Consider the following 26,538-nt stretch of genomic DNA (forward strand, 5'->3'; position numbering starts at 1 on the left):
TCAGAAAAACTAAACCATAACATTAATCATGTTAATTTCCTGCCAAATAACTGGAGCTAATAAGCTTTAAAATAGCTTTAGAGAAAGAACCCTCCTAGAGCAAAGAAAAGTACCCAAAGTATATTTCTTGGCTGACATGCTGACACACTGAAAATCAATATGCAAGAAGCATATAATATATGCACTCAACTTTATTTTCTGCAAATAGAATATAGATTCACATGCTTTTCATATTTCTGGAAATTGCTTCAGAAGATTTTTCTATTTTTAATCTGTTTGTCTTCCCTTTAATGTTTAAATCATGGCTGGAGGTACAGCTCAGTAGTAGAATGTTTGCCTAGAATATGCAAGGTCCAGCATCACAAATAAAAACAAAAAGATAAATCAGTATTGACCAATAAAAGCAAAGTATAAAGAAAAAATTTAAATTAATAGCAAAAATACAACTGAATAAGAAACAAAGGTAAAAGACATTAAGAGGGATTTCTTCGAAGAAGAAATAGAAATTTCTATATTAAACACATTCAAATTAGTAATAGGAGAAAATATGCCGAGTGAGACCACAATGAGATACCATTGTATGATACCCAACTTGGCAAAAATTTGACTATTCCAAATGTAGGCCAGGATCTACAATCCTGGAAATTATGACATTCTGGTGGGAACATTAAATTGGTACCGTTACTTTGAAAAGCAATTTGACCTTATCAATTACAGCTGATGATGTGTTTTTATTGTACAATCCAGCAATTCTATTCAAGGTATATTGTCCACTCTTAGGTATGTGCACCACAAATCACAAACAAAAGAATGTTCATAGCAACATTTCCTTTTCTATTTATATTTATATGGGATATTTTCATACAATGCAATATTTAGTAGTAAAAACTCCTATTGCAATAAATGTAAAAAGGAAATGACAGAAGATATATCCAGCTTAATTCCATTTATTATTCTTTAAGGATACATACATGAAAACAAAATGATAAAGAACAGGAAGGCTGTGATCAGCATGAAAGCAGGACAGGGCTCCTTTTATCGGACAAGGAGGAGGATAGGTTGGGGGAACAACACACAGTGCTTCACAAAAAAGCAGTAAGGTAGGTGGCAGGCACACAAGGATTTGTTTATTATTATGCTTTATCTTTAATATATATTATATGTGTATGTAGGTGTCTATGTGTATTCCACTACAAGTATGAAATTTTTAAAGTTGAAATGGTTTTAAAAAAGAAAAAGATTACATGTAATTTTTCAGATGAACCACAGATTGGAGTGCTAAGAACTTACTCAACTCTCTCATTTACCACTGGACATAACTGCTGCTTTTATTTCTGCTTCATCTTTGAGGGTGGAGACTACTGACCTCCTTGGATAGGATCCATCACATTTTAAGGGCTCAATATATGCTGATAGAAAGGACAGCCAATCATGCATTTCTAGAAGTAGGAAAACTTTGCAGATCTGAGACACAAGAAGGCAGTGGTCATTTTGCTTATTTGGTTTCATGATTTAGCACATTTCTGCAAATTTACAGCTTGTTCCCTTTGATCCCTCCCTCCACCCTCCCTTTATCCTGGTGTTCTAAGGTTTGACATAGTTTAGTGATAAAAGCAACCTCAGCTACTGCCTTCAGCAAAGTTTTCTTCTGCTTTCAGAGGTGACTGGCTGCCTCAAAGGGACCCTGACAGAATAAGTAGTGGTTAACCTGTCCTTGTATTCTGCAACCAACAGGGGACCATATCCATCAACTGTGGCTTCAGTTGAGACCACAAAGGGAACTGAACCAAGGCAGTGGCTGAATGATTAACTCTGTCCTTGGTCACTATCACTGGTCACTGTATGAGATGACTCTGTGTTCCCCTCCCAACACAGGCAGGACCACCTGCATAGTTCCTCAAATGATCACATGATATATCTGCATTGTTTCTTTTTTTACAACCAAATCTGCAGCTTTCATGCACAGATTCTTTTATGCACAGGTTTGTGGAGAGGAGTAAAAACAAATCTTCCCAGGGAAACAGAAAGGATTCAGCCAAACCCAGAACTAAAATTAGAAAATGTGATAAATGGGAGGAAACAAAACTCCATCTTAGAACACTTGTTTTCTGGAATTCATTTTTCTTTAATGCTGAGTATAAATATCAATGCCTTAAGAGACAAACACATACAAACTGATATCTAAAAAACAATAATTATATAGATTGAAGTGGATCCCGACACTTAAGAAGAGCTGTTCAATGAAAAGCATTTCTAGGAAAAAGCAAAGTCCCACAATAAAATCAGACAAATGAAACAAAACAGAAAGAAACTTTGGTACCTTTCCATAACAAAAAGATAAAAATAAGTTCAGTTCATTATTAAATTCATGTGCTACAAAAACATCTATGCATAAGTGTTGAATTAATGAATAAAACAGAAAAATCTCAAATATATTAGAGTCTGAGGGCAAAATACCTTCATTTTCTCTTCTTTGATTTTAATAAAACATCAGAATTTGGAAAAACAAGTTATTTCCCCAAGTAATTTTTCTTCTGGTCTGCATACACCTTGCAAGATGGTACTCTATATTTCATATAATTTTAAAATGGCATATTTGATTTTTAGCAACCTAAGAAACCTATTATAGGAAACTAAAATTCTGTCTTGAAATATCCTTGTTATTACATCTATGCCTGCAAATCCACTTCTTTCCTGGGTTTTAAAGACTGGGATTATCAAAATCAAAGGCAGCTAGTTAAAGGAAATAAGAACATCATTACTTTATGCTTGGAATTCAGCTGGTCGGAGTATGATTAAGGACACTATATTCTCTGTAAACAGGGTGGTCCTGGAGGGCAATACTTCAGTACTCTGTGGAGCCTGGATACTGTGGTAGATTCCATACACTGTGCTTCTAGTCTATCCTAGCAAGGACACTGCCACCTGAGGGTGTTCTCTTGTACTTCTTTATAGCCCCCTCCCAAAATCATAGTAAGATGGTTTGTATTTGATAGTAGTTTAGCACTATGTTTAATATAATCATACTAAGCATATTATAGTTAATTTGAAAGTTATCAGACAAATTTGGGTGGCTTTCTCTGGTTAGCAATCATGGTATTGATACTACAATCCTAGAATTTGCAAAGCCTCAACCTTATTAAGTTAGTTCTCAGCACTCACTTGTAAGAGCAGACTAAATGTAAACTGAATAATTACAACATGACAACTTTAAAAATTGCTGTATCTTAAAAAGAAATTACACCACTGGATGGTGTAATCCCAGTGTCTCCAGAGGCTGAGGCAGGAGGATGGAAAGTTTGAAGCCTGCCTGAGCAATTTAGTAAGACTTTGTCTCAAAATAAAGAGAGAGAGAGAGAGAGAGAGAGAGAGAGAGAGAGAGAGAGAGAGAGATGCAGCTGAGTGGTAAAAGCACCCCTGGGTTCATACAAAAAAAAAAAAAAACTTATAAGCCTTAGCAGAAGATTCACATACTAACATACTCAAATACAATATCCAGTTAGAAATAAACATTCCTGGATAGTCCCTGGGATATATCAAATGGAATATGACCTGGATCTTGTTTAATATCAACTAACCAGTAATACCCATGATTTGACAACAGCTTTCCTTGGAGAGAAAACTGCAGATCATATATTTTCCAGTCAAGAAGATCTGTGTCATGCTTTCCGTCTGACTCTAGTCCTGAACTGCAAATATCAGGCTGGGATTTCAGCTTCAGCATTCAAAAAGTGCTTTAGAATAGTCCACATTTATCAAGGTATGGGGACAGGGTATGTGATGCTTTAATTCATTTGCTCTTTCAATTTCTTACACATATCCTTCTCAGTATCATAATAAAAGGTCTAGTATTAGGATGCTAGGAATAATTGAGTATTTTAGTCATCCCTCTTAGAGTTTATCATATTCAAGGCTGTTCCATGTTTGGCAATTCAAAACCCTTAAAAATATAAGGATATGGAAAAGACACCTCTGCCCTAATAAAGTAACATATTCAGTGTTTATCAGCGTCCACTCCAATGGGAGCAGATCTGCTTGCCAAATACAATTCAGAGTTACTCTTTAGACAGCCCCCTTCTCATATATGTTGCTCTGAAAACTCACTTGTGCTTATATATGAAGTAAGAATGTGTATCGATTTTACTCTGAAAAGTATGAGACTGTGGCTAGATGAGAAAAATAGTAGAACAATGAAAAGTAACATAAGAAAAAAATTAATTCTATAGCAATATTGGTATCTTTTAATATGCATCATCAAGGGTCCACAAAATATATCTAACTGAGATCTTCCTTTCTCAAAAAAATATAATCCTTTCACAAAATAGAATAAGCAGCTGTTGGGGAGCTGAATTTAAAAAATATATGTGCACTTATGTATATATAAATTGCTAAAGCTGAAATGCCTTCAGATACGAATCAGACAATTTCCCTATAAACTGACTATCTAATTAGTGCACCTCTTAAAATATATCTTTCAAGCAGTCTTGTGCATTTAGGTGAAACTTTCCCCTTGCAATAGTAATTATCTTCATCCCTGTAACTTGGTTGTGATCATGCAATATTGCAACAGTAATTTCTGGAAACATCTGTAGGAGCTTAGAGGATTTGTGAGGGTTAAGAGTTTCCATTACAAAAAGGAATCTAGAACATCTGACATTTTCAACAGGTGTTATTACAAAGCACTGGAGCAGTGATGTTTATGATTCTGTAGCAAAAATCTTCAATGCCCTTTTGTCAATCAGCATTGCTTTTTTCTTTTTTATTCAAAGATTCTAATAAGCCTGGCAGACTAATTTCAAGGATGCAATCCAAGCAGCTTAAAGAGAAGTAGGTTTATGCAATACTGACATCTACTATATCCTAGGGCAGACCCAACATTTTCTCTCTAATGGTGCCACCCACTTGTCTATCAGTTATTAAGGAAGCACACCCGTAACAGAAGACAGTACTTTCAGGTGAGTGAGGCAACTGCAGGCAAATTGGGAAGAAAAAATCCACCTCAGTCCTGATTTGGTTTAAAGCAATCATGCAATCCCCATTATACCCACATCTTCCAAAAACACCCTTTTCGTGGCAAGCAAAGTTACTGATGCATGTGGCTTTTGTCACAGTGATGCATTAGGTAAGCAGGTGTGTGCCGAGTACCAATGGGTGCTCCAAAATGCATCTCCGTCACCTTCCACTTTGCCTCACTAAGGTTCTGCCTGTTAAAAAAAACAAACAAAAACACCAGTTACAGCATTGCGTTACATTGACAAGAAAATCTGCTCTTGGCAGTATTTTTTTTTTTTAAATGTCAAGAACAGAGATGTTGGAAATACATTACCCCCAAGTGATTGTTAAGAGCAAATCCTGGGTTTCGGGATCAGAGCCCAGATTTAAATCACATTCATCTGATCTGCCAAATATAAAAAGTAGAAAGCAACATCCCACTGAGTCTCCTCTTAAAGGTACCATTCTACTAGCTCATAGATGGGTGAGCATTATCTCACCCAGGGGGCTTGCAGAGGCACTGGTTTATGCTGACCCTATGTGAAGAACAGCATTGGTATGGCCATAACTGCTAGTAAATAGTCGCTGCTTCAATCACCCAAGTGCCCCTCCACTCCTCTCCAGCCATGATCCAACTGCTAAACAGCTGTCACCTGGCACAGGAGGCCTCCATAGCCTCCAACTCTGGCAGCATTTCCCTTCTGTTAAGTATTCTAAATATCACCCCTGAATGGCAAAGATCAGGAAGCAAAAACTTCTATAACAGGCTCTGATTAGTCTATTAAAATAACAAACTTGATGAGTTTCAACATAAAATTATTAGCAAGAAGGCCTCCTTTTCTCGTGCTTGTGTAAGTACCATGGTGGGCCAGCCCCTGTTGGCTCCAGCCACTCACAGGGGACAGTGTTCCCTTTTCCTGAGTTTCTACACCTCCCAACTTCAAGAAAAGCATAAAAATCTGTATTTTAAATATTAGCAACTTATGACCAATGTAATTCTACATCATGTACAACCAGAAGGATGAGAATTTATATTCCACATATGTATAATATGTTAAAATACATTCTACTATTGCGTATAACAAATAAGAACAAATTAAAAAATTAAATAAATATTATCAACCCATTTACTTTTGACTTTCAAAAATTCTGCACTGGACAGATAACATATCCACAGCTAATGTGGCCTGCAAGACACCATTTGGTGATTTCCAGGCTTCCTCTGCTCCGTTTACTTCTGGGAGCAGCTTACTTGGAATCTACACTGCACCTGTGCCTGTGGGGCCCATGAATGCTCTTTTCCCATTTGTGGAGCAATTATAGATGCTAACGGCATCCTTATGTTTCCTGGATGGCTTTCCTATCTTATCTTTCATGTGTGCATGAAAGTAGGGAGTAGGAAAGGAGATAAGAAAAGGGGGTTCATCTTTTGGTACATCAAATCTGTGAACACGCTGTCAAAGCCTTAATCTGTAGACCATATAATGGATTATTACCAAAGTGAATAATAAGTCACTAAAATGGGGAGAAAAGGCTAAATTTTTCCTATAGTTTCCCTTCTCTCATATAAAGATGTAGTCTAAGCTGCTCTTAACCTCTAAGCCCCTGAATATTTGTGAGAGCAAGCAACACAGACACTGCACTATGGACATCTGCTCTGATCCCAAGTGCTCCTGCCCTGCTAGTTCTCCTTCATGGAACTGAAGATGGCTGGCTGAATGGGTGGGGCTGCCCAAGGCCCTTAGTGCTTTTGAACTTGGTCCACTCAAATCAAGTCAGCTGCAATAGCACCAAGACCAACATTAACATTGTGGCCACAAGCCATGTGAGAATGTGTATTTTATAGATAATAGATTTCTTAAGAAGTTCTAGACAGAATAAATTTTGTTTTCTACTTTGGGGACATGGGGCCAGTGATGGGCATAGAACCCAGGTCTTCATGCAGGCTAGGCAAGCACTCTACCACTGAGTTACAACCCCAGGCCTAAACAGCTTAAAGAATTAAAGAGTCAGACTGCAGAGTGTCTAAAGAACCTACATCTTTGGGGAAAATGAGAACAAAGATGGCAAGTACACAGGGTTTTTAAAAAGGCTTTTACATAGACCATGGTATCCCCTGGGTTTATACATTCATTAGATTTTTCCTACCCCAGTTTTTCTAGTTCTTTGAAGATAAATCTATACTGTTTAATATGTTTGGATGAAACATGTTATAAAAATACTCTAATTTTTTAACAAGTATTCAAATGTTACATCTTCATAAAAATAGTTTTTAAGAACCTGTAAATACTTTATGTGTGGGTTTTGCCTCTACTTAAAACTCGTACATGGAAACCACCCACAACCATCTGTTGACTTGCGGATGTTAAAACAAAGCAAGATTTCACATTGGCTATGCACTGCAGGTACTGGTGTATAATTTACATTATTGATGTCTCTGCCTTCCTCCCACAGGTGTTCCAGAAATCGTAGAGATCCTGGGTAGTCTCAAAAGGCCTATTACTTACAGACAATAAAACTCCCAGTAATGTACTTCCATTTCAATTGTGTGAAAAACACACACACACACACACACACACTTTAGAATTCAGTCTCTATTGTAAATATAGTCAAAACCTCAGCTACTATATATATATATATATATATATATATATATATATATATATATATATATATATATATAAAGACCGCAAGGAAACACACAAAAATGTCAATGTGAATAGCTTGGTTTTTATGGTGAATAGTGATTTTTATGTTCTACTTTATACTTTCTTCATATTTTTCCAAATTTTCTAAATGAGTCTAGGTTATTTTTATAATAAGAAATAAGTACTATTTATAAAAGTCAAATAATCAAAATATTTTATCTGACTTAATACCTTTTTAATTTTGAAAGTAATGTGTTAAATACATATTAATTAAGTTATGAAAAAAATTAAAATTTTTAGGTCTAAATATGATACAACCTGGGTCCTTCAGGTTTTCCAAAAGACATATGACTTAATAAAGGGGCTTTAAAAATATTTTGACTGGCTTAGGAATTGCAGTATTTTTTCCAAGACTGACCACTTATCATAGAACACCCTTCCTTCAATGTAAAAAAGCTAAATGTGCAAAAGAATTTTCAAATATGGCCTTGATTGTGCTATCACAAAAATTTTAAAGTACAGTTGTCCCTAGGTATCTGTGAGGGATTGGTTTTAAGATCCCACCCCCTTGAATCTGCAGATACTCAAGTTCCTTAGAGAAAATATCTGCACATAATGTAGGCACACCTACCTATATACTTCAGATCAGCCTTAGATTACTTATAATACCTAACATGAGGTAAACAGGTGTTATACTGTGTTACTTAGGAAATAATGACAAGAAGAAATAACTGTACATGTTCAGTGCAGAGGCAGTTTTCTTTTCAAATATTCTTTTTGGGGTCAGGGTACCAGGGATTGAACTCAGGGGCACTCGACCACTGACCCACATCCCTAGCGCTATTTTGTATTTTTATTTAGAGATAGGGTCTCACTGAGTTGCTTAGCACCTTGATTTTGGTGAGGCTGGGTTTGAACTCACAAGCCTCCTGAGCCGCTGGGACTATAGGCTGTGCCAGCACATCGGCTTATATTCTTGACCCTTGTTTTAATCCACCAATGCAGAGAGTGAACTGTGATAAAAATTGCAATTTAAAATAGAAAGCAGCTATACTTTTTGCTACCTTAAGTCTTTTTGGAAGAATGAGGTCTAAATTATAAGTAAATCAATGTCCTAATTTATGGCAATGACTGACAATGGAAACAGAAAAACCTAGGCATCTTTGTGTGTCTTAATACTAGATAGTCTATAATTATGAATAGAGACTATCTGTGCATCTCTTTAACACTTTCAACCTCTATCCCTAAGAACAATTCAAGAAAGATGAATTTTAAAGCAAAAAGGAGAAAAAATAACCTACCTTTGATGCCAATCGTGGTTTCAGGCCTAAGAATGAAAAGACAGTGTTGCTTTCCTTCGATTCAAAAAAACTGTCATAATCCTAGAAAAAAGAAGAGGAAAGTAAAATCAATAAACAAACAAACAAAAAAAAAAACAGTATGGTTGGTGCTTCTGACAAATTTCTTTTTTTTTTTTTTGTATCAGGGATGGAAACCAGGGGTGCTGAGCCACTGGGCCACATCCCCATACCTTTTAAATATTTTATTTAGAGACAGGGTTTTGCTGAGTTGCCGAGGCTGGCTTTGAACTCTGGATTCTCCAGTCTTAGCTTCCCAAGTCGCTGAGATTACACCCCCAGCTGAAAAATCCTTTATGGAAGTAAAAAAATGTATCATTGCTCTGTCCAGGCCAAAGAATGACACATAGCTACTAGATTTAATCTGTTAGGGCCTAAAAATTTCCTTGAGTATGATGATCAATGTAACAAGTTTTTAATCCAAAACCTGTGACAGGATTAAAAGGTAAAACATTTGACAACAGAAATGAAATAGGGACATATACCTCACGAAAATAGGAAAACCTCATGTGCCAAAGTAACACCTGTCTGTGTGAGTCACACTGACCTAAGGTTTTACTCTAGGCTTCAACATGGAAGGCTGCCTCCCAATTTCACTCTTGACATTTTGCTATCTATGGCTTAAAAAAAAAATCAGTAGGTAAACATAAAGCCACAAAGGTCTCCATGTGTCAATGCCAGTGTTTCTATTCTGCTTTTGAAGTTTTCCTCATTCTTTGAGACTATGTCTTCAGAGAGAATAAAAAGATCAAATAAAGACTAAAAGAAACTATATTCTCTCTAACATTTATCTTTGCTTCAGACACAGAATCATTTTTCTCTTGCTACTTTCACAAGAGAAGCCAGGGAGAAATTCTAGACAGTGTGTGAATTCTTTCCAAAGTTTACGTGTATCATACTACCTAGTTTCTAAGTTGATGTAAATCACTTTTAAAAATGGCAAATTTTTCCTAAGGATAAATACTGTCAGTAGACAATGATTAGAATCGTTTGCAGGCCTTCCTTTTTTTCTAGGTGCCTTAAAATCATTACATCATTTATTCTTCACCACAGTCCATGAGATTAGAGACTGGCTCCAAGAGAAGCAATATATTGCCCAAGTTTGACCACCAAGTGGAAGAGCTGAGATTTGGGGCCATGTTTAACTAGTGCTGAAATTCACACTCTTTCTTTCATCCTGCCCAACAAGAAACCAGGCACGGAGTCCCCTGTATGCTGCTCTCACTGAGCCCTAAGGAATCCACTGCTGAGCTGAGCCAATGGCATTATAAGTACTTTTGAAATTAGTCTAGAAATCTAAATGAGTCAGTAACTTGTACAGTAGAAGTTTGCTTCTTGAAAAGCATGCCTCCTCTTTTGAACTGCATGGGTTCTCTCTCGTCCAGTGAGGGGGTCCATGGAACAGGGTAGAGGAGAGTGTGGCTGCGGAGTTGCTATTTAAGACCTCCAGAGACGGAGCAGAAAGCAGGTCTGATTTTATTGTGCAGTTACCATGTATATATACTCAGGCAGTTGCTAAGCAGATTACAGGCATCCAACAATACAATTTTTGGCCAATTGTCCTTGCAGCAACCAATTAAGGGGCAGGATGTGGAGCAAACACAGGGACTATAACACATGGCCTCACACCCAGGGCATGCCATGTACTCCATGCACCTGTCCCCACAGAACTGTTTGGCTCTGTGGACAGATTCTCTTGTCCAACATCTTTATCAACCAATCTCATGATTTTGAAGTTAAGTAATTTTAATTCATGGTCATCTGAGCTTTAGGCTTTGCACTGGTTGCTCTGTCATTTAGGATCAGCCCTAAAGAGAAGACTGTGTTGACAAACCAAGAAGAAGAAATATCTGAAAAGAAAGGCTCAGCATTTAAGTTAAAATATAAAGATGTAGAATTAGCACAGAACGTGTTGGGACAGGGTCATCCAGGGCAGGGGAAAGCACAGTAAAGGGCAAGGTTGACTGGGATCCACATGTGCTGGACTTTGTAAAACAGAAAAAAAAGTTTTAATTTAAGTATTAAATGAAATAATGTAAGGGTTTTAAGCAAGGGAGCACACTGATTCACCTTCCTTTAAGAAAATACCTAAGTACCTATACGAAGAATGCTCAGAGAGGGGGCAGCAAGAAGGAAACCAGAGAGAAAAGTGAAGAGAGCACCATGGTAATTCAGGTAAGAGATGTCAGTGACAGCTTGGAGCAGAATGATGGCCACATATATGGTGACCTAGACAGGCCAGAGAACTATTTCAGAAGCAGAATTGATATTTGGTTGTGGATCAGATGTGAAGATTTGGAAGAAGTAAGAATAAAGGGGTTCTGAGCTTTCTGACTTGATAGAAAAAGATTTGAGAAAAGATTTAAGGGAAAGCTAGAGTTCAACATGTTAAGTTTCAGAAATTATACTATAAAACACTCAAGTAAAGAAAATAATGAGGCAGTAGAAGGTTGCTTTGGATACAAAAGATTTCATGGAATTTGTAAGAACATTTGTAATTTTCTTTTTCTTTTCTTTTTTTTAAAGAGAGAGAGAGAGAGAGAGAGAGAGAGAGAGAGAGAGAGAGAGAGAGAATTTTAATATTTATTTATTTTTTAGTTTTTAGTTTTCGGCAGACATAACACCTTTGTTTGTATGTGGTGCTGAGGATCAAACCCGGGCCACACGCATGCCAGGCGAGTGTGCTACCGCTTGAGCCACATCCCCAGCCCCAGAACATTTGTAATTTTCTAAGATAAAATATGATTCTAATGATAGCAAGTTTGGTGTATAATGAAGACAAAATTCCATAAACTAAAAATGTTACATTATTTGTCACAAAGCCATTTTCAAAAAGCTTAGTGACATTTCACTGATCTAGGTTCAAGAAATAATACTGTTCCATACACATTCTCTTTAACAATTTTTTGCTTAGAGTTGTATCCAAATGCTTAGAGTAAGATATGATAAGAGGAGGAAGACAGTTAAATTATGAACTATATTTATTCTATCCTTTTAGATATCCACTATATAAATTCAGTGTGCTTGTTCTTCTTTATAGCCTATTCTGTTTCTCCTGGGTCTAAATTCTTTTCCTAGGAAATCCATTCTAATTAAATGTTCTAGATCTGAACTCTCCCTTGAGGTCAAGTTCTACATGAGCAAAAAACTATTAAAGACTCTTAAAACAAGTCTAAACCACAATTCATGATCTTCCACTCCACAATAAGGACCTCTCATAAATGGCACCTTATTATCTCACTGGTCATATAATGTGGACTAAAATCTTTGATATGGTGTAAAAGGCCCTATATAGTCTGGTTCTGCCTAACTCATCAGTTTTGAGGAGAAGACCACTGCACCAACAATTATCTGCTTCACAAATCCCATTTCTGGGAAACTGGATTGGGTATATGCTCATGTATCAGCATCTATGGTTTTAATGCCCATCAATGTACCATGTGAGTTATACAATTTTATCATTTCACCTCCTCAGACTTTCTTCCCAGCTGTGTCAGATACTATAGAGGCTCTCGGACTCCAGATTTTATTGGTAACCTGATAGATAATTCCAGACTTCTCAGAAATAATGCAGCATCCAGTAGAGCTGCAATTTAGTGGACTTTAAGGTGTAGCCAAATGCAAAATCCGGCATAGATATTCTTGTTTCTAGGGATATCAATTTGAAAATTTGTTCCTCTCCTGTTTGACTGAATAGGTAAGATCAAGGGCCAGTAGATATCAAAATTCTGTTTCTGCCCTTGAGTTTAATAGGCTTCTCTTTCTTCTATTTAACTAAAAATCTCTGATGTCAGTGTGAAATTCAGCAATGTAATAAAATGAGAAACGATGACTCAATCTTTATAAATGTAGTGTGATTTTACTTTCAAAGACTGTGGCAATAACATGAAAATATTGTATATATAAATGAATAAAAGGCAAGTTGCAATGAGACAATAATTATACTTCAGGTTTCAGTGTTTATATTTAAAATATCAAAATGATCACAATTCTCCAAATCACAAAACTGGAAATCAGGTAAACTCCCAAATAAGTTTCATACACACAAAAACAACATCTAAAAATATGTACATATATGCAAATAGAGAAAATATGTAACATGATCAACAAACCATTTATCCACACTAAATTGCTCTTATTTTTCATCACTAGCAAGTCAGATATTTAAAAATCTAAAAATGACATTTCTAATTTATAAAAAGAAAATTTTCTCTTGAACAGTATTTGTCATAAAAATTGTAAATCTTATTGTTACTTTATGAACTTTTAACTTAATACCATATCACTAAGGCTGGGGGGCTTCTTGCCTGAATACTGAATTGGATCCACTGAAAGTTTAGAAAATTGCATTTAAGGTATGAAAGTAACAAGTACAAAATTTGCTAATTAGCTTTAAAAACAAAATAATTCATAGAAAATTATTTTTAAAAATCAAACAGAGTAGTACATGACATATATTGGGTTACTAACACAATCTGTGTCAAAAGAACAGATGAGTTGTTTGTTAATAAATGACCAATGTGTCATGCATTAGGTAATATCATGCTAGTAATATAGTTTGAGTAAATCCTATTTTTACTCTATTATTTACCAGTTTTTTAAAATAGCATAAAAATTTAACTTTCTAACATTCAAAGCTTTTGAGTGTTTTGATAAATCTTAAAGTGTGCAAGAAATTAAATTATTTCCTTTGTCATACTAGGGCAAAGAATAGATGATTGATAATTTAAAATCTAAAGCCTCTTAATAGTTAATGCCTTCTTTCAGAATTAAATTGTACGATGTGAAATCCTTTAGGAAGAACACAGTCTTAGGAATTTAAATATCACTTGCTATTACATTATAATATGAATATAGTATTCTTATATTATGGCCTTGGGCTATAATACTTTCTAAAAAAAATTCTGCTTTGTAATCAAATTGTTTCACTTGTCAAGCTGATATATATTTTTAAATATTAGAGTTTCTACTACAAAGGTTAAAAGCATTAGAGTTTAAAAACTCACATAAGGTTTCTAAATAGACTTGCTGAATTTCATACAAAGGCACTTTCCCTGAAGTGTTTGTAAATATGTGTCTGCAGATTGCAATTTTCAGAACAATCAACATTCTGTAACTATAGGATCTAAAAATCAGTTAAGAATGAATTTGCAGAAGGATACACACATATTACATGCAATATCAGAGCAGCAAGTTTCAGTAAGCCAGTGTATTTTCATTACATTTAAGACAAAGGATGAAAACTATTTCTAATGCTAATTGCTTAGAAAAATAAAAAATTTTGAACTGTATAGATAATAGCATAACTCAGCATTCCTATTCACTATGGTTAACATTTATTTAAAAGCTATAATTTTAAGAAGGAAAAAAGCAAGCTGAAGAGCTGTTTAAAAAAAACAAAGAAAGAAAAAAGAAGAGTCTCCCCTCACCTATACTTGTTTAGGCTCAAGTGAAAACCAATGTGTGAGACATTTTGAAGCTCAAGATAAAATCTACAACAGGTAGGGTTAACAATAGTCTCATTCTTCCACAAGCTCACATAAGGACATTATCTGCACACCCCAATTAGACCATTATGGACTAAGCAAGCATCTGAGACAAAGATCTTAAAGTTCTTTGCCCTTTCAGTGTTCCCTAAGAGAACAGTTAGGAAAGCCCACAGCAGTCATTCTGAAAAGCTGTATTGCTTCCCACGGCTCAATGACAATTAAGTGACAGAACCATATTATTTCTACATGCCAGAGGCACAAGCAAACAGGAGGCTGCAGCGAACAAAAACAACATGGGGCCAACAAGGAAATGGTGACAGCAATCAGTATACATGAGTCAAAAGGAAATCTGGCCTACCCAAAAGAAAATTTAAAGAGATTTTTTTTAAGACTATAACAGAGTTGCTACCATGGCTGCTGCTGCTGTTTTAAAATGGGGAGAGAGACTCCTTCTGCTTGAATTCTTTCAGGCCTAAAAGATAGCCTCTGAGCAAATTTCTTGATTTAGTGAATAAGGATCTTTAATGATATACTCTATGTTATGAAATCTTGACGTAGAAAGAAAAAGTAGTTGGCAGTTCCAGTCCTAGTACAATGGGTGAGATGTAGTTACCTTACAAGGCTTCATTCAGCAATTTCTATGCCAAACACCAAAATAAGCACAAGCTCAAAGCTGAGGCTTTCAAATTCTTAATTCATGTTTAACACCGGTGACCACAATGGTGCAAGATGGCAGGTAAGCACATGCAGCCATTTCTTCTCTTATCCAAGTGCTACTGAAGTTGGAGGGGTCCAGCAATATGATTTTCTTCTTTTGTGGGTGTATGTGGTGCTGGATTGAACCCAGAGCCTTGTGCATGCAAAGCAAGCACTCTACCAACTGAGCTATATCCCCAACCCTCCAGCAATACAATTTTATGAAATGCCTAGAATATATAATGCAAATACAACTGGAAAGGTAGAGTAAACAGGAAAGGAAACCATGGTTCAATGACAATTAAGTGACAGAACCAAAACAACAGAAAAGCAATCCTTCCCAAGGAACTCCCACAGAAACTGCATGCCCGAGACAATGACTACAATGATCTGGAGACTGTGATGGGCAAACACTAAAGCACAAAGAAGTGTGTGTATAATGGCAGAGGCAATCCTTTGTATAGTGTAGTCAGAGCTCTCAAGAAGTGCTCTCAGGACAAAACTGTGAACTGCTGAGCAAACTCTTGAGTCTGTGGTCAGTCTGGGCTCCAAATCAGGCACAGAAAGCAATGGAACGGAGGTGTGTCTTGGAAGGACAGCATCCTCCACTGCCTTTGTAACGCTCTCTTTCATTAGCATTGGAGGGGTTCATCCTGCTTCTCTGTTGCCACCCAGCCTTATACACAGTCTCAGTCCTCCTACCAAAGGGAAAAGACCTGTGCAAGTCTGGGGAGAAGTCACGCCAGCTTCTAAGAAAGACAAAGGCCAGAAACCAGAAGTAATGCTGGAGAACATAGAGATAGCTCAGAGAACACAAGAAACCAAGAAAAATGCTGCTAACTAATGTTCTTGGAGTAATTAAAGAAAATACTACAACAACAAACAAGAACAAGCCAATATTTTTAAAGGAATAATAAGACAACAGCAACAAAAGGGCTTCTGGAAATGAAATTTGATTGCTAAAAAAATTGATAAATACATTAAATAATAGAATGATACAGGACTAAAAACCAAGCTAGTGATCTAGAAAATAAAACTTGAGATTGCCTCTTAGAATGCACAGCATCAAGATCAAGAGAAGGAAATTATTAAACAGGTGAAGAGCACTGCTGGCATGAAGGGCCAAAGGTCCCCAAAACAATAAATCCCGCAGGGGAAGAAGAAAGACAATGGAAGAGAGGAGAAAGTCAAACAAACAGAACTTTTCCAAAGTGAAATAAATTTCCAGATTGAAACTTCCAACAATTGCTATTGCTGTGCAGAATAAATTAAAAAATCATATTCCAGAACTCAAACACACACATGCTAAAATCTTCCAGAGAGAGAAATCAAACAATTTACCTCTAAAAATCTGATCCAGCAGACATGAAGTCTTCCAGTCAATACCATGAATACAGAATAAGAAGTAATGCTTCCTCAGGGAACATGATTTTAATTCTAGAACTTTAGACCCAACAACATGATCCATTAAGAATGAGAATCAAATGAAGATGTTTTAAAAAAATCAGAAAGCTTACCAGGTAGAAATGCCAAGTTAACAAAGTGTTTTTTTCAGAAGGTAGTCCAAGAAAACAAAAAGCAATGTGAAAAAGAAAAGGTATCTTTTCATGTCTTTCCAGACAGGTGTGTGCTGGAGAGTAAACTGCTGAACTCTGTGAAGGGAATCCTTTAGATACTGGTGTTTGTGCCCTTCTCCTCTAAGCCCGGGATTGAATAGGTTGTATACCCTCTGTGGCTGCTCACACTACTGAACAAGTCTGTAGGAAGCAGTATTTACAGAATTACACCAATATAAGATATTTATGTAAATAATTATCACAATTACAGAAGAGAGAAGAAATAAACACCAATACTATGTATATATGTGCACTTGATCAAAATGAGAGAGAAATGACAGAAGCTACCTCCCTTCATGTATCAAAGAAAAGTGTAAACACTGTGCTAATTTTAAAATCAAGGAATAGAGACATTAATAAACGAATCATAGAAGGAAAGTAACTTAGAAAACAACAAGGCAGGACTTAAATGAAGAGGGTCCATTTTGGGAAAATGGAAGGGATCACCTATAAAGAAGGCAAAGGAAGCCCGCTTTCGATTCCTGCCTTTCTGAAAATAGCCTTTCTGTTGATACCAATGTCAGTTTCTGAACTGACATTGGTATCAACATGTCCTTACTGTTTTAACTGTTTTGCTCTTGATTCATTATCTTTAATTATATAAGACTAAGAAAAAAAAAGAAAACTGCTAACAGAAAGAAATCCAACAGTTTGAATATTAGTTCAGATGTACTAAACATGCACCTGGGGTGGCCTCAGACTGGATGAAAGCTTTCAATATTCACAGCACCAGTCATCATTTTTATGAAAGTCACGTCCCAGGGATTCATCACTGTAGAATATCGAGGCAAACATCTTGGTAAGGTGAAAATGGAAGATTAAACATTTATAGACAAAAGAATAAAAATTATAGTTATATGAAAGAGATAGAACTGCAAAGAATATCTAACTCAACTATTATGCTTCTGGGCATACAGCTGATCAGTAATCAGCAACAAAGAATTTTTGTCACCTATTCCCCACTACTTGAGTTTCCCTTTCCTAGTATCTGAGATGATGCCACATAAAAATATTTACAGATTATAGAGAAGATTCTCCTTGATTAGATAACTGATCTTTTAGACAGAAGGGCTTAGAGTACAGATTTCCAATTTCAGAAAAAAGATTTCCTAAGAAAATTCTATCTGTAGAATAGATGAGCTTTTAATAGAGGTGGTTTCCCAAACAAAAAGATTTCATTGTATTCACTGGATTTGCTTTTGACAAATTTGGCTTTGACCTTTATTAATAAAATGGAATGCTGCAGAGAATGTGTTTTCTAAAATAGCTTTCAATTTACTAAGGGACTTCAAATCACCCACAGCAAAGGCTCAGTCCTTCATGAGCAGAACCAAACAGAAGGACTGATCTTTGTTAAGTATGTCCCATGTTCCTAGCATTTTGAGTACCAGTTCTAAGGTAAGAAGGTCACAGAACATGCTGAAGGTAAATGGGCACAAGGAGCTTGGGGACCAATTGAAGGCAAAGATGTCAAGAAAATTTTATGAGATAAAAGTCAATAGCAGTAAAAAGTCTACACCTGCTGGTAATGGGGGAGGGGGAGTAATAAGCAAAGTCCTAGTTAATTAGCAGTGTAATAACAAGTACATCTGAATTGAGTTTTGAGAGAGAAATAGGTCAGAATTATTGGGATTTGGTACTCTGGATGTATGAAGTGAAAAACAAAAGGGGAGTGGGGGATTTTAGGGCTCTACTCTAAGTATCATGTGGATGATGTACCATTAACTTTTCAATAATATCTATATTGTACAGCACAGTCTCCTGGGGATGAGGATGAAAATTTAGGACTTCAGGGTTTTTCCCAGCCTACTAACTCTTAAAATACAATTCTGTTAGCACATAATTACTAAAGACAAGCTATGAAACAGGTAAAAATTTCTTCCCCTCATTATGTTCTATTCTACTCCACTGTCAGAAGATATACTTAACTGCCATGAGAGGACTTGGGAAACTGCCAATTCAGTGTTTCTCAAATGTGACCAATGAAGAACTCTGGGAGCCTGAGGGAAATATGAATGGATGAAGCTGAGTAGGGGTGAACTACAGAAGGTGTCGTGAGCACTGAATAGTGTTAACATTTTTTAAAGGGTTGGAAAACAAAATAAAACAACCAGACAAAAATCAAAATGAAATAAGACCATAATATGCAGAAAATTACGTGGCTCTCAAAACCTAAAATATTTATTGATTGCCTGAGGACTGGAAGATAATTCTGAAGCAGTCCCTGTAAATGTGAAATTCCTGTGAAGCTTTGCTTAATCTTAAAAGTTCATGAAAATGGGACATCCTGCCCTATAAATTGTGTTTATTTTGCTATGTAAAAAATATGTTTTACAATGTGCTCAATCACCAAGTCAAATGGATGTTTTGGGAAGACAGACTTTATTCTCTTGGGCATCTCTGGACAACAAGGACCTTGACTCTGGTTATGCCATCAATGCGTACAATAATCATCTAGTTTTAAATTTTCTTACTTACATTTCATCAAATGTCTTTTTCTTGATCTTGAAGCCAGATTCTAGAACTAATAACAATAACTCCACTCATCATATGTCACAAATCATTGCTGTTGACTGACAGACTTTGAGGGCAAGAAGGTTTGAATAGCCCAGCTGGGTGTGTTGGTATATGCCTATATTCCCAGTGACTTGAAGGCTGAGGCAGGAGGATCCAAGTATTAGGCCAGCCTCAGCAACTTAGCAAGGCCCTGTCTTGAACGATAAAGAACTGAGAATGGAATGGAATAGCCTAAAATGAGAATGTGTTTTCTAAAATAGCTTTCAATTTACTGTACTTCAGAACAGCTTTTTAGTAATGGACTGTCATTTCAAGTGACTGGAAACAAACTAACTAGCTCACCATAGGGGAATGAGTAGGTTAAATATAATAATCCACCCAAAGGAACTTCTAAAAAATAAGTTTATAAGGACACAGGAACTGTTTTTGTTAAAGAATAAAGCAAGGCACAAAATGACATATGTTCAACAGTGGGATTTTTAAAGTTGAAGACTATTTTAAGAAAAGAGAAAGTACATAGAACAGAGATTTGCAGTCTTATTTGAAAGGTAAAACTGACTGCTGCCCCTTCTTTCCCATTCTCATTTTTCAAATTATCTCTATTTGAATATTAATTTTAGTGCTGAAAAAGTGAGAAATACTAACAATAATAATGCTAGATAACCAATTACTTCAATGTGTAAACCTTTTAAATATCTGTTTCCAACCACTTCTTGTAAGACCTTGGTTGAAGATCATTTCTCATGTTTACATTTGGGGATTTAAAAATTCACACACACACACACACACACACACACACACAACACACACAGAGAATAGCAGAAAGACTTTTCAAAATTAAATCTCATGTCCAAATCACAAATTTGTAAAACATAATTAGAGGAATAGATTGTTCATAATTCAAAAATAAGTTGCCAAATATACTTAAAATATATGATCCCATGACAATCTTCTCCAAAGTCTCATATAAACACTGTACCTGGGACAACTGCAGATAGACACACTTCAGTATGCTTGGGGTGAGGTCCCAAGCCTCTGCCAATGGTTAGTAGAGGCTAGCACGTCTCCTTGTCTCTCTTCATGGGAGAGGTAAAGGAATGACATAAAAACCTACTTCTGGTCATTCACTCTTTCTGCTCCTCCTGAAAATTAGTTTAACCCTTCTCTAGCCTACTTTCAAGCCTCAATTCAGGTAGCATGTGGTAAGGCAGGCATAGTTAGCCCCAAACCGCTATTTAAATACAACTAGCCAACAGCTTTATTATCCTCTGACTTGGTTTACATCCCATGATTAGCCACAAATTTAACATTCTGAATTCATTTAAATACCACTTAAGAGTGTAAAAAAAAGTACTGGCAATAATTTTAAAATATTCTTAAAAGATGCCTAATGGAAATGGTCAAAGGTTATCTTTCTTTAAAATTGTCCATTTGTCTTTCAGATAAACTGTCCTTTCTCATTATAAGACAGGATTTTACAAAACGAACTCTAACTACATCTAACCCCGCTCTATTTCCCTTCACCTTTGCCCTATGTCTGACTGAGCACTGGCATCCTCAGCTAAACCTACACTGACCTGTCTATCTGTACAGCCACCACTTTTTCCTCCTTGATGGTTAATCCATGAATCAGTGTTTCCCAGCCAGATCAAATTTGACTGGATCTCCATTTCTAAGTACCACCTTTAAAAAAAAAAAAAAAGAAGAAATAAAGAATTAAAACACAAATTCAGCAAAGCTATGGGACACAAAGAAGACAAGGCAAAAACAACCCCTCAGCTGACCAAAGCTGCACACCACTTCATCCCAGCATCCAGTGCCAGCATCCTGGCACTGCCACCATACCCGGGAGAAAGGCTGAAGAAGAGGCTAAAGAGATAAAGCCAAGGTGAAGGATGAATCACAGAGAAGATCTGCAAGGTTGTCTGATGAACCTGCTCCTCCAAAGCCAGAGCCCAAGCCTCAAAGTGCCCCTGCAAGAAGGGAGAGACAGTACCTAACAGGAAAAAGGAGAAATCCGACACTGACAAGGATGTGAAGAACCCTGAGGAAATGAAGATGCCCAAACTGGCCAGGCATAGAAAGCTGAAGGTGCTGCAGATGCCAAGGGAAGTGTTTTATAACTGTGTATGTAATAGTTTCAATATTCGGTATCCCCCAAAAGCTCATGTGTGAGACAATGCATGGTTTAGAGGTGAAATGTTTGTATTATGAGAGCCTTGACACAATCAGTGAATTATTCCCCTGATGGGATGAACTGGCTGGTGACTGCAGGCAGTCGGGTATGACTGGAGGAGGCAGGTTCCTGGGGGAGTACCTCTGGGGTATATATTTCATTCCTGGGGAGTGGAGTCAGTGTCTCTCCCCCACCCCCTTTCTCCCCTTCCCTTATGGTGTCCTGAGTTGCTTTCCACCCACTCTTCTGCTGTGACGTTCCCTCCTTATCTGGAGCTCTGAGGAATGGAGTCAGCCTTCTATGGACTGAGACCTCTGAAACTGTGAGCTCCTAAATAAACTTTTCCTTCTCTGAAATTGTTAGGTCTTTTCACAGCAGTGAAAAGGATGACTAAAACAGTGTGTATCTGGTTACTGTATGGTTTGAAATACTATTTTTTATCAAGTTTTATAAAAATGAAATTTTTTTTAAGATATGTTGTTAGCACACAGAACACTTCATTGTTGTTTTTGGGGGAAGGAGCACGTATCAGCAGTAGAATATCTCCAAAGCTGGACTGCTGTCGGGGAAACACCTTTCCCTGCTCTTTTTGAGAGACTTCCTCTTGGCTCCCAGAAGGAGGGATTAACTGATGGCACACACAGCCACCTTAGGACAAAAGTCCTGTGGTGTAGAAAAATTAAATTCATCTTTATGTCCTCCTGTCCATCTCTGCCATGGGCATAGACTTAACTCCCCTAAACCCCGAGACCTGTTGAGATCTGACTCCCAACAATAGGTTTTATAATATGTCAAAGAATCTGGAGATAGTGTCCCTCAAAAGAGAAGCAGTTACTTTTCTCAACTGTGGATCTTTAGACTGATAATTCTGACATTTTCATTTCATTTCCTGAAAGTCAGGGTTGGCTCATGAAAAGCTGTTAAACATGTTAAATGTGAAATGTCAATTGTGTCTTCTAAACCTGCCCTACTCAGAGCATCACATGAAGACTTCATTGGGTTTATAGTGGCTTTCTGATTTTGGTAGTCTACCCAAAAAGGGAGTTTGGAAGTTGTAGTACTGTCAGCTCATGTCCTGCCTGAAATACATGATTGTTTGTGAAAACTGTTTTTAATAAAGCTGAATACAGTATAGCTTGGGAGAAAAAAGCTACAGGACACAAAATGAACTAAAAAAATTAATTGTGTTTCTATACATTAATAGTGAATGACTAGAAAAGGAAATTTTAAAAAATTATTTATAATAATATCAAAAGAATAAAATATTTAGGAATAAACCTAATTAGATTTATACACCAAAAACTACAAATCATGCTAAAAGAAATTAAGGAAGACATAATAAATGGATACCCATGTTAATGGACTGAAAAACTTAATGCTTTGGAGGGTTTTTGTTTGTTTATTTGCATTTGAGATGTCATCTCACTATGACAGCCCAGCCTGGTTTCAAACTCATGAGCTCAAGTGATCCTCCCACATCAGCCTCCCAAATAACTGTGAATATAGCCAAGTCCCATCACACCCAATGAAGCATTCAACACTGTTAAAATGTCAATATCACCCATAGCAATCTACTGATTCGATGTAATCCCTATTAAAATCCCAAGAGCATTTATTTGCAGAAATGAAACAAAGTCCTGAAATTCTTATAGACTGTCAAGGAACTCCAAATGGCCAAACATCTGGAAAAAGTACAAAGTTGAAGAACTCATACTTCCTTCCTGATATTGAAATATATTACACTGCTTCGTAATCAAAATAGTGTGATATTGACAAAAAGACAAAAAATATAAACGAATAGTATAGAGAGGCTCAAAACAAACCTTTGTGTATAGGGTCTAATGATAGACAAGCATGCCGAGACCACTCAATGGGAAAAGGACAAGTTTCTCAAATGATATGGAAAACTGGATATTCTCACACAAAAGAATGAAACTGGACTCAAAATGTGTTAAAGACCCAAACCTATGACCTGAAACTTCAAAACTTTTAGAAGACAACACATGGGAAAAGCTTATCATGGATTTGGCATATGACAACAAAAGCACAGGCAACAAAAGCAAAAATAGATAAATGGAGTACATCAAACTTGAAAAAACTTTTGTTCATCAAAGGATACAGTCAACAAAGTAAAAACACAAGAACAGGAGAAAATATCTGCAAGTCAAATACCTGAAAAGGGATTACTATCTAACGAGAATATAAAAAACAATCACTATAGCCTAGCAACAAAAAAGTCAAATAACTGGACTAAAATAAGAGAACAGGACTTGAAAAGATATTTTCCCACAGATAAAATATAAATGACTGCCAAGCACAGTTATGCACACCTGTAATTCCAGCTTGGGAGGCTGAGGGAGAGGATCACTGGTTCAAAGCCAACCTCCGCAAAAGCAAGGTGCTAAGCAACTCATTGAGATCCTGTCTCTAAATAAAATACAAAATAGGGCTGGGGATGTGGTTCAATGGTCGAGTGTCCCTGAGTTCAATCCCTGGGACCAAAATAAATAAATAAATATGACTAACAAACATATTAAAAAGATATTCAATATCACTAATCATCAGAGATATGCAAATAAAAAACACAATGAGATACCATTTCACACACAATAGACTGAGTACCACAAGAACTTAACCAAACAAGGCGGAAAATATCAGGTGTGAGTGACGATGGAGAAGCTGGAACTTTAGTGCACTGCTGGTGAGACTATAAAATATTGCAAGAGGCATGGAAAATGGTTTGGCTGTTCCTTAAAAAATTAAAAGTAGAACTACCCGTATGATCTAGGAACCCTGCTCTGACATATAGATCAAACGGAATTTAAAATCTGCACACCCATGTTCATAGCAGCACTATTCACAACAGCCAGGAGGTGGAAGCAACCCAAATGACTGCTGATGGATGAATGGATGAAACAGTACACAGCCTTAAAAGGAAGTCTTGTCAAAGCCATGACATGGATAAACCTTGAGAATATCATGCTAAGTGAAAGAAGACAGTCATGAAGGGTCAAACACTGTGGAATTCCACTTATATGAATGAGGTATCTAGAGTAGTCAAATTCTTAGAAATAGAAAGGATGGTGGTGGCCAGGGGCTGGGAAGGATGCTGAGGGGAGTTGTTTAATGGATACAGAGTTTCAATCTGTAAGATAAAAAGTTCTGGAGGTTTGTTTCACACCCATGTGAATTAAATTTAATACTACTGAACTGTACATTTAAAATGGCTAAGATTTTTACAATACATGTTTTTTACTACAATAAAGGTTTCTAATAATAAAAAAAGAAAAATATATTTAAAAATCCAAATCATCTGCTTGCTAAACAGAAAGGGAAAAAAGGGATAAAAGGAGAATAAATATTTTCCCTTGGTATATATGGATTTCATTTCTAGCACATTCCACACATGCCAGTTCTATAAAAAGAAAAAAGAATTAAAACTTTGAACATGAGGACCCAAGCTTTCTAAAATCTAAACCACACACTAAAACTCATCAGAAAGCCTAGGGATTGGGACGTTTATCTTTAGAACCCATCTCCAGATTTGCAGAGAAAAATCCTGCTCACAGCAGAACATTCCTGGGAATCAACAATAACAACATGGTGGTGCCAGTTCTGGTTCTTGAATGCAAATGAACTAGAAAGGTCACCGGCAACTTAAGGGGAAAGGAATCCATGGAGGCATAGTGAGGAGAGGACAGAACCCACATTAAAGCTGGAGAACCAGTTTAAGAAACAGGAAGGATTTGTTGTTTTGAGTAGCCAAGGACAAACTCGGGCCACACCCAGTTTCAGCTGTGTAAGGTCACCAGACAGCAATGGCCTGGCCCCATCACCCCTGGATACTCACTGCCACAAACAGATTCCTACTGAACCTGTTTGTTCATCTTCCTCTCAGTGTTCAAAATCTGGGTAAGAAGAACTGAGAGTCAGCCAGGGAACTTCCATTCAGCTTAAATTCCTCCCAACAGAAAGGATATTCTAATGCTAAATGTGAGAGGGAAGTCCACTGACCACATTGGCCACCCTTACTCCATGTACCATATGCTTAGTTAATTCAGTATGAAATAAAGTAATAAATTCCTGGTCAATTCAGGGTATAGAAGAATGGGCAGACTCTCTGGATCCTGTCACTTGGGATGTGATAGGTTTCTAGAGGTTAACCAACCACATGAGACCACTCATAAACCATCCTTGGGTAAAGCAAGGTGCACAGGAGCAGGTAGATAAATGAGGTCTCGTGCTGGTTGCCCTCTAATGCTTTGTTAGGGTCATATTTACTTGATGTGGATAAAAGCAGACATTGTCTTCAACAGGCCTGCCAGAACAGAGTATGATGACAGGACACACTCCAGCAGTTGCTGTCGTCACTATCCTGGGAGCGAAACCACTGGAGCAGAGAAGATGCCATTTATCTTGCACAGTTTAATCAATATGATAACCTCTAGCCAGCTCCCAGGCAGTCTACCTGAAACAACCTCCCCAGACTCCACAGGGCAAGACACAGAGAGATTCAGAAGTCATAAAGAACTAAAAATAAGGAGAATGAAGTTAACATGACTTCACAACATTATACTCTTTTATTCATTAAATACATTCCCCTGTCCAAGGGGCTCTGAAGACTTTGCTTTTAATGATAGAGCAAGGATGTCAAGGCCTCCTTTCTCTCAAACAGTCAACATAACAAAAGATTTAAAAAACAGAAACTTCATTATTTGGATAAAGTTGGAGACATCTACAGCCCTGAACCATGACATACATGGGCAGTGGGTGGATATAAAAAATGGCTAGGAATACAAATCATGTCTTGATAATAACCCTGAGTGTTAATAGCCTAAACTCACCAATCAAAAGACATAGGCTAGCTGATTGGGTCAAAAAATAAGACCCAACAATACGCTGCCTCCAAGAGACTCATCTCATAGAAAAAGACATTCACAGATTGAAGGTGAAGGGTTGGGAAAAATCATACCACTCACATGGACTGCAGAAACAAGCAGGGATTTCCATCCTCATATCAAATAAAGTAGACTTCAAACTAAAGTC

General features: G+C 36.8%; 1 protein-coding gene across 1 annotated transcript in view; it reads right to left on the reverse strand.

Annotated features, from left to right (window-relative positions):
• Positions 1 to 1,007: 1,007 nt before the first annotated feature.
• The window catches only part of Sh3bgrl2 (SH3 domain binding glutamate rich protein like 2), an 81,793-nt gene continuing 56,262 nt past the window's right edge, over positions 1,008 to 26,538 (reverse strand). Inside the window, exons 3-4 of the mRNA XM_026411074.2 lie at positions 8,942 to 9,022; positions 1,008 to 5,204 (exon numbers count right to left, since the gene is read on the reverse strand). Coding sequence (XP_026266859.1) covers positions 5,193 to 5,204; positions 8,942 to 9,022 — 93 coding nt within the window. The 3' untranslated portion in view covers positions 1,008 to 5,192. The remainder of the gene's footprint in view (positions 5,205 to 8,941; positions 9,023 to 26,538) is intronic.

This window comes from Urocitellus parryii, chromosome 8 (assembly GCF_045843805.1).
Source record: "Urocitellus parryii isolate mUroPar1 chromosome 8, mUroPar1.hap1, whole genome shotgun sequence".
In the NCBI taxonomy this organism is placed as follows: domain Eukaryota; kingdom Metazoa; phylum Chordata; class Mammalia; order Rodentia; family Sciuridae; genus Urocitellus; species Urocitellus parryii.